The sequence below is a fragment of the Mastigoproctus giganteus genome, chromosome 3 (genome assembly GCF_048544385.1).
Source record: "Mastigoproctus giganteus isolate SK-2022 chromosome 3, ASM4854438v1, whole genome shotgun sequence".
NCBI lineage: Eukaryota > Metazoa > Arthropoda > Arachnida > Uropygi > Thelyphonidae > Mastigoproctus > Mastigoproctus giganteus.
In genome coordinates, this window is record NC_143577.1 from 3132291 (window position 1) to 3148016 (window position 15726).

General features: G+C 35.6%; 1 protein-coding gene across 1 annotated transcript in view; it reads right to left on the reverse strand.

Annotated features, from left to right (window-relative positions):
• LOC150087616 (uncharacterized) overlaps positions 1 to 15726 on the reverse strand; it is a 142838-nt gene that overhangs the window by 20669 nt on the left and 106443 nt on the right. The window contains exons 7-8 of the mRNA XM_090369827.1: positions 11561 to 11824; positions 2301 to 2470 (exon numbers count right to left, since the gene is read on the reverse strand). Of these exons, the coding sequence (XP_090225953.1) occupies positions 2301 to 2470; positions 11561 to 11824 (434 nt within the window). The remainder of the gene's footprint in view (positions 1 to 2300; positions 2471 to 11560; positions 11825 to 15726) is intronic.

Below are 15726 nucleotides of genomic sequence, written 5' to 3' on the forward strand. Positions count from 1 at the left end.
ATTGTTTTATCCTTAAAGGATAAGTTATTAATGCAACAGGGTGATTTTAAATGATACCATTGAAAGAAATTTGAAACATATACTACCCGAAATCGTGGAATATGAAAGAACTTTCATCTCAGTGGCAAGACGGTGAAAACCGAATAAGAAATATGTTTTCTGATACAATATGAAATAAAGATTAATGATTTTAGAGATTTTTTCAAAGACAGTTTATCTTTAAAATCGAGTGAAATTTCCTTTTCAATTAAGAAAGTCAGAAATATCTTTGAAACCATTGCGATCAGCAGTGCTGAAGCTGAGCGAGCTTTCAGCGTAATGAATAGTATTGAGTAAATGAATGAATAAATAATGTTGACAATTAAACACATTGCAAATTATGATGACCATACATCTAAATGGAAAACCATTGCTTCAATCTGATCCGGATCATTACGTCGAATCGTTCCTCCATAATCATCGCTCAGCTATTGAGCAAAGCAGAAGAGAGACAACAAATATTAATGAAGTAAATTGTATATGGCAATTTTTAGAATAAATTTTTCTTGAATATTTGTGAAATAATTTTTTTTTTCATGTAATCTGTGATTTTTTGTGTACTTTTTCTAGAAAGTTTGTTTTTTATGTAACATTTGTTTTTATATTGTGGAATGTTTTGTGATAGTTTTTATGTTATTTGTGATATGGGAAATATTTAATGTTATTTTTTATTCGCAATATTAAAATTTTATCATGAAAAAAAAATGTATCCATTATATTTCTCTAGTTGTTAAAAAAAAAAAGATGAAGAAAAAAGTTGCTCATGTGCCGAGCATGCACGGTAGATGGTTTATGCGAAACATCGCGTTTGCATTTCTTTTAGGTATTTTGATTTGTATATATATAGATTACGAAATAAAAGAGCTTTTTTATTGTAAATATTTTATTGATCAGTCACAGATTTTCATAATTTCTGGAAGGCAAGATACAATGGATTTATGATAACTAAAGTAAGAGATGTATACTTACGAGTGCAGCGTATCTAAATATCTCTGTAAAATAGCACCGATCTTGTAGGTTTTGGTTTGGTTTTTTTTTTTTAGGAGCATTAGCAACTAAGGCTATATTGCTCCGAGATATGCGGTGGTCATTCCCTGACCTTTCCGCATCCTCCGTATTTAGTGGTGACGGGCTTGAACCCCGGTCTAATCAAGAAGCGTGTGCTACGCACTGCTGCTCCTTCCCACCTGGCTACGGAGGCGCCTACCGATCTTGTAGGTGAAGTGACACACGCAGGTGTTAGGGGCACCTAACGATGGAATGTAATGAAAATGCGAGACGAAAAAAGAAATTGTTGACAAATATTTGTATTGTTGCAATGATACTGCAGCAGTAACTTTAGGAAGCATGACTGTGACGTCATATTATTCAAAAATTCTAAAAAGTTAGAACTGTAGACACTGTCGTATCCAGTTATCATCGTAAGGCGAGGCATGATGACCAGTTTTTTTTTTTTAGATAGACCTAGGAACATTTTACACATTCACTTATATGCATGGTTAAGGGGGTATATATATATATTAAGCCGCATCTGACCGCCCCCTAAACTGCCCGACTCGAGATATCATACCAGTCATGAAAAATGCGTCACGTGCTCTAATCACACTACTAGTAGTGCGAGCGTGGAAAGAGCCTCTAGTGGAAGCCGCGGATGACGTCACTTCCGTGATTGATCAAATTTACTCAGTAGAAAGTCGGAAAAACTGCGAGCCCATTGTTAAAATATTCACAGCTCACCACTGTTGGTAACTAATACAATTTACAAACCACACTCACGACCTTTTATATGGCCTTAAGGTCACGCTCGTGATCTTAAAAATGACATTTTAGAGAGATAAATAGCTTAGTTATACAGCAAAAATTTCAACTTCCAAGATCTTGAAACGAATTACCAAAAAACAATGTGTTATTAGGTTCACATTACGATATTTTAATGATACAATGGTGTATCATTAAATGGAATTGATTAATATCGTAAAGTGGAGTACACTGTATTGTATAGCTGTGCACATGGTTTGGAATGCGGCATTTATGAATGTTTAACATTCATTTTTTGCAATTAATGTTCATATTTTCGATTTTGTTGATACTTGATACTTGGGAAAAAAAAACTCGTAAACCCGGGAACTCGTAAAGCGAGAACTGCCTCTATATTAAAAATTTTAAATGCCATATAGCCGGTGTTTATTATTATTTAGTATGGAGAAACAGCAACTGTAAAGGTTACACAGGACACAGTATAAGCTAAATGCATTACTTGCCTTTGCTATTTTTAACTCTGCCCCTTGCTACAAAAAATCCATATGGCTTCCCTGGTGGTTTGGAGAGTTCAACTACCTGTGATCCATCCACATTCAGTTGTAATAATTGCCCCCATACATGAGTAGAATTTGACACACCAGATGGACTTTCATCCCAGGCTGGACTAAAACTGCGAGAAAAAAAAAATCATCATTAAATGTTAAGACCGGCATACTGCTTCAAGTAAAGACAAATTTATCCTGAATCACCAAATTTCATCTTCACATAACATCTAAAAATTATAGCAGTGGGAATACTTATATGTGGTACAATCCAAAAATTCCTGCATTTGTTTATTAAATCAGTGGTTATTAACTTTTTTTGGATCACACATCCCTTTGAGACTTTTTTTGGATCACATATAACCTTTGACAATCTGATGAAAGCATTGTATTTACCTGGCCAAAAAATGCAAATAAAAACACACACACACAGCACACAATTTTTGCATACAATTTATTTTATTCTATTGGAAATTGCTTCCTTCATATAGACAAAATATAAAATATGCTCTCTCTCTCTCTCTCTCTCTCTCTCTCTCTCTCTCATGAACCAAAAAGTTTTATTTAAATTTTTTTTTTCCTCAGGATTTTAAATTTTATTTAAAATCAAACCATTTATTTGATTTTATTTAAAATCAAACAAATGCTTCAAATGCACACAGAAATTAAACATTCTGAATGATTTCAAACTTTTATGTATGTATTTGTTGATGTGTCAATATGACAGCAAATCATTCTGTATTTATAGAATGCAGTGCTATACAGCCAAGTCAGGTAACTTGTTTATTATACTATGTATATAGTAAAGGAAATATTTAGGGATTTCCACCAGTCAAGGGTTAAGGAACAGCTTACTGATATGGCAATTTATCAAATCTGATGACTTTATTATAAGAATTCCATGTGAAATTATTAATATAAAAAATTCTAATTATGGTTTCAATTATATTTTTTCAATTTTTCAAAAGAATTTTTCAATTAAAATTCTAAACTTATGGTTTCAATTATATTTTTTGATGGTGGCCCACATCAGATTCCACTTGAGAGTCCTGCAGTTCCTTAAAAAGCTCACAACAGAATGGATCTTTTCAGGGCTCAAATGGATGGTTTTTTTTTTTTTTTTTTTTTTTTTATGTAAACCACAACACGAGAGGTATTAGAACCTATAGTACTTAGTACCGTGCTTGGGTTGGAGGTTGTACTTACATTTCATTCCAGATAGTAACTGAGGCATGTGATGCAAGAAAGCAAGCATATGAGCTTATGTAGCATCAGCCAAAAAAAAAAAAACTCACACAACCATTCCCTCTAAATGTTTGTCCAGTTCCTCCTTAAATTTATTTAACCTATCAACTTCCAGAATGACAGATGGAAGTTTGTTCCAGCAATTAACCACCCACTGGCTAAAGGAAAATTTACGCACATCTATTCTACAGCTTCTTTCCTCAATTTGAATTTATGCCCCCTTAGGTTCGTAATCTGAGCAAGCGGAAGAATCCCATCATAATTCAGCATGCTCAACCTATTCGAGGCCTTATACACCTCAATCAGATCACCTCTCAGGTGCCTAATCTCCAGCTGCTGCAATTTACAGAACTTAAGCTTCTCTTGGTAAAAGAACCCCCTTTGTTCCCCCTCACCAATCTTGTTGCCCTTCTCTGTACATGCTCAAGCAAATTTACATTCTTTCGAAAAATGAGTCCTCCAGACCTTACTCAAGGCATGGCCTGACCATTGCCTTATACAAAGGGATAATCACCTCCTTTTCCTGCTAGCAAAATTCCTGTATATCATTGACAAAACTCCATGACCTGCTCTGGCAGCCTGCCTGCACTGCTCAGAAAAAACTTCATATCTGACTGCACAATTACTACGAGGTCTTTCATTTTCTACCACCCCAAGTGTAGTACCACACACTTAGATGTGTGTGTGGTACTACACACATCAGATTGATCTTGGAACAACTGCTTGTATTTGCTTCAAATCATGTAAGGAACATCTTGCAACACTTATTTGTGGTAGCTCTGTTAAAGAATTCCCTTCTACTGAATTAGTATTAGTATGGTTAAATGATGCAAGGAAGTAAACAGCATCTGCCCAAAAAAAAAAAAAAAAAATCCTCATCTTAAGTTCTGCTCATCTGTGCAAGCCCATAAAGGCTAGCATGCCCTAGATGGAGCCCACTGTACTATCTTTGGATGAACAACTACTGCCTGCCCAACTGCTGCTAATGAATTTAATTTAATTCACATATATATATATATATATATATATATATCCTGCTTCCGTAGCCAGGTGGGAAGGAGCAGCAGTGCGTAGCACACGCTTCTTGATTAGACCGGGGTTTGAGCCAGTCACCACCAAATATGGAGGATGCGGAAAGGTCAGGGAATGACCACCGCATATCCCGGAGCAATATGACCTTTGTTGCTAATGCTCCTAAAAACGAAATAACAAACATATATATATCATCATTACCACCACCAAGGTTCATGAACACTAACCTGCTGAACTGTGCACTATTGTTCTGCTTCAGTGTAAATTAAAGTGCTATCCTGGTGATTAAGTTTAGCTAAAATGTAATCTTTCTCCCTTTTCCTCTAAGTAGACAGATTGAAGCCTAATCCTTAGATTTTTTTTAAATACCTGAATAAATTAACAGTTTTACTGCTATCCATCAGCTGTATTATCTTAATGTTATTGATTACTTCTGATTAATAGTCCAATTAGATTGCAGTTGCTATTGCCTCTGTTATTCTGCTTTATTCAGTGGTGGTCCCTTTATCATTGTATTTACCTTTTTTTTCTTTCTTTTTTTTTTTTTTTTTTGAATACTACATTAAACTCTTCAGAAACCTTTTATTCCATTTTTCAAAACATCAGCAGTAGTGACATAAACCAGTCAAATAAGTTAAGTCAAAGCATGGTACAATCCATTCACTTGTTTTGCTAGTAGTTCAAGCAAATTAACTTGCTTCTAATTAAATAAGAATTTGAAATTAATCTGAATAACAATGCAGTAGTTTTTCTTTTTTAGTTTTGTTACTCCAAGAGTGTCCTGGATTAAAAGAAACACGACTGAAAATAAAGAATGTATTCTAGTCCATTTTCATGTATGTATGTATTTGTAAAAGAAAGCATTTCGGATATATCACAGATACATGTTTTCATCATTCATCATTGCATTTCTTCAGTGCTCATTGTAGTCCAAGAATGGCAAATGAAAACATTAATAAAAAAAAAATTTTAAGTTTTTCAGCGATCATTTTTAGTATTTTAATTAGTTATTAAGAACTTGATTGCAATCTGTTAAACAGTAATTCATAGTATTTACATTCATAGTACATTAATTAATTGTTCTGTATATGCTTTGATAATGTATTTGACAGTTATGTTTTATTAGCTTTGATGTTCTGATGTCTAATCACACTGAGATTGTTGTGATAAAGTTGTTATTGAGATTTGAGTAATATACTCAATTTTTAACTTCTTGCTCTACCTTATTTGACCTGAAGATGTTTTTAAATATATTTTAGCCATTCTACTGCCATCTGGCTAGTTAAGTTGTTTGCTTAAGATGATCTTTTATTTTATGAGTGTTAACCTGTTAGAAATTGTATATAGAACTACAGATATTGATTGTTCTGTAGATAATTTTGTGTAGTTAGATAGCATTAGCATTAGTAGAGGCATATGATGCAAGAAAGCAAGCTTATTCAGCATCAGCCAAAAAAAAAAAAAAAAAACAACCACTACTCCCATTTCACCCCTCCGTTCGTTCGAAATACCTGTCCAGCTGAGCCTTAAATTTATTTAGGCTATCAACTTCAACAACAAGCGATGGGAGTCTATTCCACAAACCAACTGCCCGCTGGCTAAAGGCAAATTTCCGCACATCTATCCGACATCCGTCCTTCCTCAATTTGAATTTATGCCCTCTCAGGTGATTATTCTGAGCAAGAGGAAGAATCCCATCGGCATTGAGCATGCTCAAGCCATTCAAAGCCTTATACACCTCTATTAGATCATCTCGCCGATGCCTAGTCTCCAGGCTCTGTAATTTGCAAAACTTAAGCCTTTCTTCGTAAGAGCAACCCTTTGTTCCATTCACTAATCTTGTTGCCCTTCTCTGTACTCGTTCGAGCAGCTCTACATCCTTCTTGAAATGAGGCCTCCAGACCTGTATACAGTACTCAAGGTGTGGCCTGACCAATGCCTTATACAAGGGAATAATCACATCCTTATCCCTGCTAGAAAAATTCCTGTATATCATTGACAAGACACCATGAGCTACTCTTGCAGCTTGTCTGCACTGCTCAGAGAACTTCATATCTGCCTGCACAATTACCCCCAGGTCCTTTTCATTCTCTACCACTGTCAGCGTAGTACCACAGAGTTGATACGTTGATCTGGGGTTACTGTTTCCCATATGTAGTACTTTACATTTATCAATGTTAAACTTCATTTGCCACCTCTCAGCCCATCTGCTCAACCTTTCCAGATCCTGTTGCAGCAGCATAGTATCAGTAGTGTCCTTAACAACCCTGCCAACCTTGGTATCGTCTGCAAACTTGGACATTAAGCCTGATACACCATCATCAATATCATTTATAAATACAGAAAACAACAATGGACCCAACACTGAACCCTGAGGAACTCCACTAATAACATTAGTCCACGTTGAGCAGTGTCCATTGATTACCACTCTCTGTCTTCTGCCACTCAACCATCCCTTTACTCTTACTCTCTCCGCTCTAATCTCCGCTTTACTCTGACTCTCTCTTTACTCTAGTTACTCTGCTCTCTCCGCATGACGTTAAACAGCAACTAATGGGGGAAGCCCTGGGGTCCAGCAATCAACAAATGAATAAATGAAAAATGAATTCACAGTATGTTATTTTAGACATACTGTGAATTAGACATAATGTGAAAATGATTTTACTACCATTGTCCTTTATAATACGTGTGAACATCTAATTTGACAAATAATGTACCCAAAGAGATCACTTATGTGCATTATATTTTGTTAATGTGACATAGTAACTTAACGAACACCATATAAACTTCACAACGTAACATGTGGAATTATATATGTAGTTACATTTTAACCATTCAGTGGAGTTATATTTTAACCATTTAAAATAACCAGATTTCGTACCTGAAAATGTGTCTGAACAAACAAGTAAATAAATTCTAGTATCCTTTCTTAATTAATGTGTTGCACCAAAATAGTCAATTTATCGATTTTCCATTACATATCCAAATTCATAGGTGGTAGATGGCTTTCATCAACCGGTGAAATACCACCACTTTGCTTATTGGAGGCTTGAAGTGGTGAAACCCATGTTTAGTCTCTAGAGCAAAGTTTCCGGCATCCCTCTCCTCCCATACTTCTCCTTCAACCCTAACCCAAGCACGGTACTAAGTACTATAGGTTCTAATACCTCTCGTGTTTGGGGTTCACATAAAAAAAAAAAAAAAAAAAAACTTGTCCTTTCCAGCAACAATAAACTACTTTCTACCAAAATTCCTTCCATAAATTTTGAGACAAAGTTTTCTTCAACATTCTAAAGAAGGAGTACCCTATTGTCATAACAAAACATCCAGTACTTCTGCTCATCCCACTCCCTTTTTTACTCCTATTTAATATGTGGCAGAGTCGTAAAAACTGCAGGTTGATTCATGTGTGAAAGACAGGCCAGAATTCACTATATAATTTAAATTAAAAATAAAAAAATTTGTGAGGTGTGGCTTTAACAAGACTACGTTGTGCAACCACTACACACCAGGCACCACCTGTGAAACAAAGGCACAGCAATTAAGCTTGAACCTTTCCCTAGTTGTCTGCCAAGTCATGTTCCAACATTCTCATTTTCTTTGAAGTGAAATACGATTTCATTAACGTGCGTTTTTGCATTTTGTTAGAAAAATGAAATAAATCTCAAAATTTTTAACAAAACTAAAGAAAATACCAAATGAAAACTATAAGTTGTTACTATAAGTTATTATAAATTTACAGGAAAGATACTATGTCAAGAGCTTGTGTGTTAGAATAGAATAAAAGATTTTTAGAAGGCAGAATGTGGAAAATGATGATATCTGACCAGGCCATCCAGTATCCATGAAAACTGATGAAAATGTGGCCTGGTAAGGATACTGATTACAAGTGATCATTGTTTAAGCATTAGAAAAGTGTGCACCAAGATAAAGCCAAAAATTTTGAATGAAGATCAAAGAATGAGAAAACTCCAAGTTTGTGAAAATTTTTATCAAATTCTAACAGAGCTGTGCAACTATATGGAAGTGTATGATGACGATCCTGAGACAAAAAAAATTGAGAGCTGCAGCATCATCAGCAATTTTCAATCCACTGCAGGATGAAGGCCTCTCCAAGCAACTTTCCAGTTCCTTCTGTTTTGTGCAAAGGCCATCCATTTACTACACACAAATTCATGAATTTCATTTCATCTGTCCATCTCCGTTGTTGTCTTTCAGGTTTTCTCTTATCTCCTCTTGGGTACCATTCTATTATTTTCTTAGTCCATCTGTCATCATGTCTTCAAGCTATGTGTCCTGCCCAAGACCATTTTAGTTCTTTAGTTTTGATAAGAATGTCCTTTACTTGAGTTTGTTGCCTAATCCATGTGTTTCTCTTCTTATCTAACAGTCTGATTCCCAATATAATTCGTTCCATTCTTCGCTGTGTAGTTCTCAGCTTCTCTTCCATTCTTTTGGCGAGTGCTCAAGTTTCACTTCCATTAGTCATGGTGGGAAGTATTCATTGGTTCATTATTTTACTTTTCAGACAAATTGGGATATTGTTCTTCAGTATGTAACTATATTTCCTGAATGCTATCCATCCAAAATTTATTCTTCTCTTGACTTCCAGCCATTTATCATTATTACAGCTAATGACTTGTCCCAGGTAAGCATATGACTCCACCTTTTCAATTACTGCTCCTTCAATCACTATATCCCTTTCTGTGGCATACTTGTTCATCATTACTTTTGTTTTAGCCATATTCATCTTTAGTCAAAAATCCTTATTAACTCTGCATTATTGATTCAGATTTTCCTCTAATTCTTTGGGATCTTGGCTTATGACCACAATGTCATCTGCAAATCGTAAATGGTTTAAGTACTCTCCATTCACATTGACTCCTTTCTGCGACCAGTCTAATCTTCTGAAAGCTTCCTCAAGGGCAGCAGTACACAACTTTGGAGATATTGTGTCTCCTTGTCGAACTCCTTTCTCAATTTTAAATTTACTACTCTCTTTGTCTAGTCTAATAAAGGAGGTAGCATTCTTATATATTTTCTTCAAAATCATGAGTGCCTGAAACATTGCCTTATGCTGTATGGAGTCAAATGCTTTTCATAATCCACAAATGCCAGGCATAATGGTGTTTTATATTCATTTGCTTTCTCCATTAGCTATGACATTACATGAAGGTGATCCATAGTTGAGAATCCTGTCCTAAAGCCAGCTTGCTCTTTCGGTTGATTCTCATCAAATATTCTTTCTAACCTGTTAGTAATGACCCTTGTGAACAACTTGTAGATGTGAGATAACAAGCTAATTGGCCTATAATTTCCAATTTCTGATTTATCTCCTTTCTTATGCAGCAAAACTATGATTGCATTATTCCACTCCTTAGGCGTCACACCTTTTCTAATGCATTTTGTGAAGAGTATTGCCAGTTTTTGTGTCATGTGTCTTCCTCCCAATTTTAACAACTCTACAGTAACTTAATCTTCCCCTGGGGCTTTCTGATTCTTCATTTTCTTCAACACATGTTCTACCTCATCAGGAAGGATATCAGGTACATTGTATGTGTTAGTAATTTGCGATCCATCTTCCCCACTGCTAGCATCATTCCCTTGCTCCTTGTATAACTCTTTATAGTAGTCTTCTGTATTTGAATTATGCCTTCTCTGCTATTTATAAGTACACCATCGCTATTCTTCAGTTTCAGTATCATTTGTCTTTCTGTATTACTGCTCATGGCTGATTTAATTCCTTTGTTTTTCCCTTAGTGCCTGTTCTACTTTTCTTGTGTTAAAATCTTCTTATGTTCTCTCTGAGTCTCTTTCTAATGGCTTTGAATAACTCAGTATACTCAATTTTCTCCCTGTCAGTGTTTTTCTTGCTCTTCGTTTGTCGTCTTCGGTTCATCACGACAAGTGTTTCTTGACTGATTTTTTCTTCTTTGGATTTCTTTTTACCTATAAATTTCTTGGGCTTTATCACTTTCAGAAAGTTGCAATATTCCTCGTCAATATCTTGGTCCTGAGCAGTCTGCAGCATACTGTTCCTCAAATGTCACATCCATCATTACGCAAGCAAAACTGAACAGGAATAAACTTGACCAACCACCAAGTCACACCATGTGCACAAGTTAACTGCACAGTTGCTATGTGATGCAGCTTGATTTAGTCTTAAATTTCTCAGCTAGAAATAGCAAGTAGTACAGTTGTTAGTGAAAAATTATGATCATTCTTTATCGAATAGTCCTTGTAAATAATTCAATGTATCCTTTATACTATTTCTTATAATAGGTTTTATTTTTGGACATATCTCTTGGTATGATAATTTGATTTAGATAACCTGGTCATCTTCAGATTGTTTCATTTTCGCAATTCCAATTATCTGGACATCCACATCTTGGATATTTCCCCTCCCTCTACTACCATTACCACAATGACACCAGGCATATTCTCAATCCCAAAAGTCAGGTATATATTTTTAGGAACTGCATAACATTTATAGGGATCTCTCACATACTCTCATACATAGCTAATCATCTGAATGATAATTTTATCAGTATTACATATTAAGATGTGAAGTGGAAGGAAATGTTTCTTCAAATTTCTAAAAAGGAATTTTCAATTTGTATGTAATAGCAGACATTATATTCTTATTTGTAACTGTAATAAATCAAGTTATTGTTGGGTTGAAAGACAAAAAAAAGTCAAAATGCCAGATGCAGTACTAAGACAAAACAGACTAAATATAAAATGTAACAAAGCAAAACTATTTAATTAAAAAGAAATAAATTCAAGTATGGCAAAACATGTCAATGCATTTCTGTACTGCATTTTATTTAAGCTTTTTTTTTGATTTTTCAATATTATTAATATCAGGAAAGAACAATGCAAAAACAGATAATCAAAGATAACACTGAAATAACATTTTAAAATTATAACAAGTGTCATACCTAGTCTGATGAATCATTTCAGTAGTTTGAAATACTTGTTTCTTATGGCGGGTGCTCATTCGCATTTTTAGACCTTTGATAAATGACTTTGACCTCTGTAATTTTTGCCCTGTCGCCTCTAGTCGTTCCTCCTTTTCAGGTCTGTAAATACGTTCTGTGCTAAATGCCTTCTGAAGTGCATTTTTAGCAGATTTTGTTAATCCTTGTACTCGTTCAAAGAAAGATTTTTTTGGCGAAGAGGTGCCACGGTATAGAGCAATATCACTAGGAAAAATAATAAAAATAAATAATATAATTATTTTTGAAGTCTAACTTTGAATAACAGTAACAAACATGCATAAAATTTATCAATGAATTCATTACTAAACAAGATAAAAATTATAAAGAAAGAATATAAAAAATTTCAAAGAAGATTCATTAATCAGTAATCAGTCAGTAAATCAGAATGTCTTATAATGGGAGATTTAAACTTTCCATATGTTGAATGGAATTTGTGGTTTGGTTAATCACATACTAGAAAGACTTCCATAGATTTTTTGGATGACTGTTTTCAACAGCAGCATATTAGAAAGTCAACAAAAAGAAGTAATGATGGAAGGTGAGATGGAAGGTTTATAGAGAGCTTAAGAGTCAACAAGAAGAAGTAATACTCTTGATCTGGTTATCAGCAGAGATTCTACATGCATTAAGAATCTGCAGGTAAAAGACCCACTGGGTGGCAGCGATCAGTGTACTAATGTGGAATTTAATTAAAGACATAACTGCTATCAAGCAGAAGGAAAGCTTTTGCACTGCAGACAGGCTGCAAGAGCAGATCATGGGGTTTTGTCAATGATATACAGGAATTTTGCTAGCAGGGAAAAGGAGGTGATTATCCCTTTGTATAAGGCAATGGTCAGGCCATGCCTTGAGTAAGGTCTGGAGGACTCATTTTAGGAAGAATGTAGATTTGCTTGAGCATGTACAGAGAAGGTCAACAAGATTGGTGAGTGGAATGAAGGGGTCCTCTTACCAAGAGAAGCTCAAGTTCTTACACTTTGGATGGTAGAAAATGAAAAAGACCTGGGAGTAATTATACAGTCAGATATGAAGTTTTCTGAGCAATGCAGACAGTCTGCAAGAGCAGGTCATGGGGTTTTGTCAATGACATACAGGAATTTTGCTAGCAGGGAAAAGGAGGTGAATATACCTTTGTATAAGGCAATGGTCAGGCCACACCTTGAGTACTGCATACAAATCTGGAGGACTCATTTTAGGAGGGATGTAGATTTTCTTGAGCATATACAGAGAAGGGCAACAAGATTGGTGAGTGGAACGAAGGGGGTCCTCTTACCAAGAGAGGCTTAAATTGTATAAGCCTTGAATGGGTCAAGCACGCTGAATTCTGATGGGATTCTTCTGCTTGCTCAGATTACAAACCTAAGGGGGCATAAATTCAAATTGAGGAAAGACAGTTGTTGAATAGATGTGCGGAAATTTCTCTTTAGCCAGCAGGTGGTTAATTGCTGGAACAAACTTCCATCTGTAGTTGTGGCAGTTGATATCTAGATCGTATGTATAGCTTAGCTTAATTTTAAAAAATCAATCTTAACCTTAAAAAATCAAGAGACAGTTGATATCTTAAAAAATTCAAGGAGGAACTGGACAAACTTTTAGAGGGAATGGTTGTGTGAATTTTTTTTTTTTTGGCTGACGCTATAAACTCATATGCTTGCTTTCTTGCATAACTTGCCTCTATTACTACTACTATTACTATAAGGGTGACTACGGTGATGTCAGACAGTTTTTAAATACTATGCAGTGGGACCAACTTTTTTTTTTATGAAAACTCCAAGCACGAGAGGTATTAGAACTTATAATACTTAGTACCATGCATGGGTCGGAGGTTGAGAAGATACTTGTTGACATTAGACTTAAACTTCAGCAGATTGTAATTTTCAGGAAATAATATAAAGGAAGGTTGTTCCAGAAAACAGAAGTCGAATGAATGAATGAGGAAGAAAAAAAGTTGGTTCTGTGAGTTTGAACTTGGACAGTAAAAGGACGTTGACTGGTTGCGGCACATGTTCAGACTGCTTTGGAAGAGAGAGCAGGACTTATAGAAGCCAAATGAGAGGAATAGTGCCAATGGAGGTATCTATAGAAAAGGCATGCAGCAGAAACAAAACATCTATGAGACAAAGAGTGGAGAGAGACTGTTAGAGATGAGTCATTAATTAACCTAACTACCCTCTTTTGAATGGAATCTAGAATCCTGAGAGAGTTTTGGGGGCATCGCCCCCATATGTTGGAACAATTTTTCATGTTAGGACAGATTTTCGATTTGTACAGAGTGAACAGTGGTTTGGAAGAAAAGTAATGCTGAGATCAAAAGAAAAAGCCCAGTTTTTTAGGTGCAGAGGAAGCAATGTTTGTAATGTGCTTATGATAAGAGGGATTAGAAGTCAGGGTAATCCCGAGTAGAGATATATGACCTTGCCTAGAAAGCAGGGTGTCATCGAAGATAAGCAAGCATAGAAGCAGAAGAATCCATTTTGCAAGATAGAAGACAGGACTTAGTTTTAAAGGATTGAAATCAACTAAGTCATCTTTTCCCCACTGGAGAATTATCTGGAGATCAGCATTTAAGGAATTGGTAGTGGATGGCAAGGTTTCTCAAAATGGAAAGAGGAATGCAATGTGCTATCACCAGCAAAACTATGGATGAGATTTCCAGTCAATGGAAAAAGGCCATTAATATACGAGAGGAAAAGAGTGGGAGAAAGAACTGAACCTTGGGGAAAGCCAACATTAGTGGAGAAGTTAGAAGACAGTGCCCTCAACTATCACCACAGTGAGCGGTCAGAGAGAAAACTGGATACCCAATTACAAAAAAAAAAAAAAAAAAAAAAAACAGTTGGCAAACCATAACATGGAAGCTTATTTAGAAGACTTTTATGCCAAACACGATCACCTTTGAAATATCAAGAGCAACAGCTTTTGAGTTTCACTAAGCTTTTGCATTGAATGTGTCCGTAGATGGATAACATAAGCAAGAATATCACCAGTGGATTGACATTGATGGAATCCATATTGGCGATCGTTGATCAGATGGAAGGTTTCTAGATAGCTTAAGAGTTTGCAGTTAATTGAGTTCTCCATAACTTTAGGAAGAGTAGAAGTAATTGCAATGGGACAATAATTAGATGGAAGGAATTTGTTGCCCTTTTTAAGAAATGGCTGGATATGAGCAAATTTCTAGGCAGAACGAAAAACATCTTTGGAATAAGAATGTGAAAAAAAGGCGACACAGAACAGGAGTAAGTTTAGGGACCCAGGTTTTGAGAATAAGTGGGGATATACCATCAGGACCTGATGCATCAAGATTCATCAAAATCCTTCTGGAATCCTTTTGATGGAAGATCACAGTATGTTGAATGAAGTGTACTGGGAATGGTGGGAAATGATTTACCAAGATCGTCAATACAGGAGTTGGAAGAAAAATAGGATGCTAGCAGGTCAGCCTTATCTTTTGGCTGAAGTGGCAATAGAACCATCTGGTTTGACAGAGGTAGCAACAGAGATGGGAAAAGTTCTGGTCAATAACTTTGGCAAGAGACAAGAATTCTTGGCTGCCATTTGGACAAGAAGCAAGTTTTCTACTCTTAGCCCGTTCAAAATCTAGTTTGGACTGATTAATAACTGCTTTACAATTGTTGTGAGCTTTGGTGTAGGCAGAAAATGAACTTGAAGATTTGGAAACAAGACAATTATGATATGCAACCATCTTCTCTTAAATGGCCTTAGCACATTTACTGGAAAACCAAGGTTTATAAAAAGGATAAGATTATAAGGTGGAATGTGGAATATAAAATTCCATCCCTACAAGAATGATTTCACTGACAAGATCTGAGCAAACATTGACGTCAGAAGATTTGAAACAGTAATCTGACCAAGTAAAAGAAGAAACGAAATCTCGCAGATCATCCGATTTTGCATTCTTGTAATTCCAAAGAAAAGTAGGTTGAGAATGGCCACGACAGAACTCCATTGGAGAAGAGACCATCACCAAGTTGTGATCTAAGGTGCCTAGAGGACCACTCACCTCGACCGTATACTAAGCAGGGTTATTTGTGAATAAAAGATCAAACATTTTGGCTGTGTGGTTAGAACTGTCTGGTAATTAA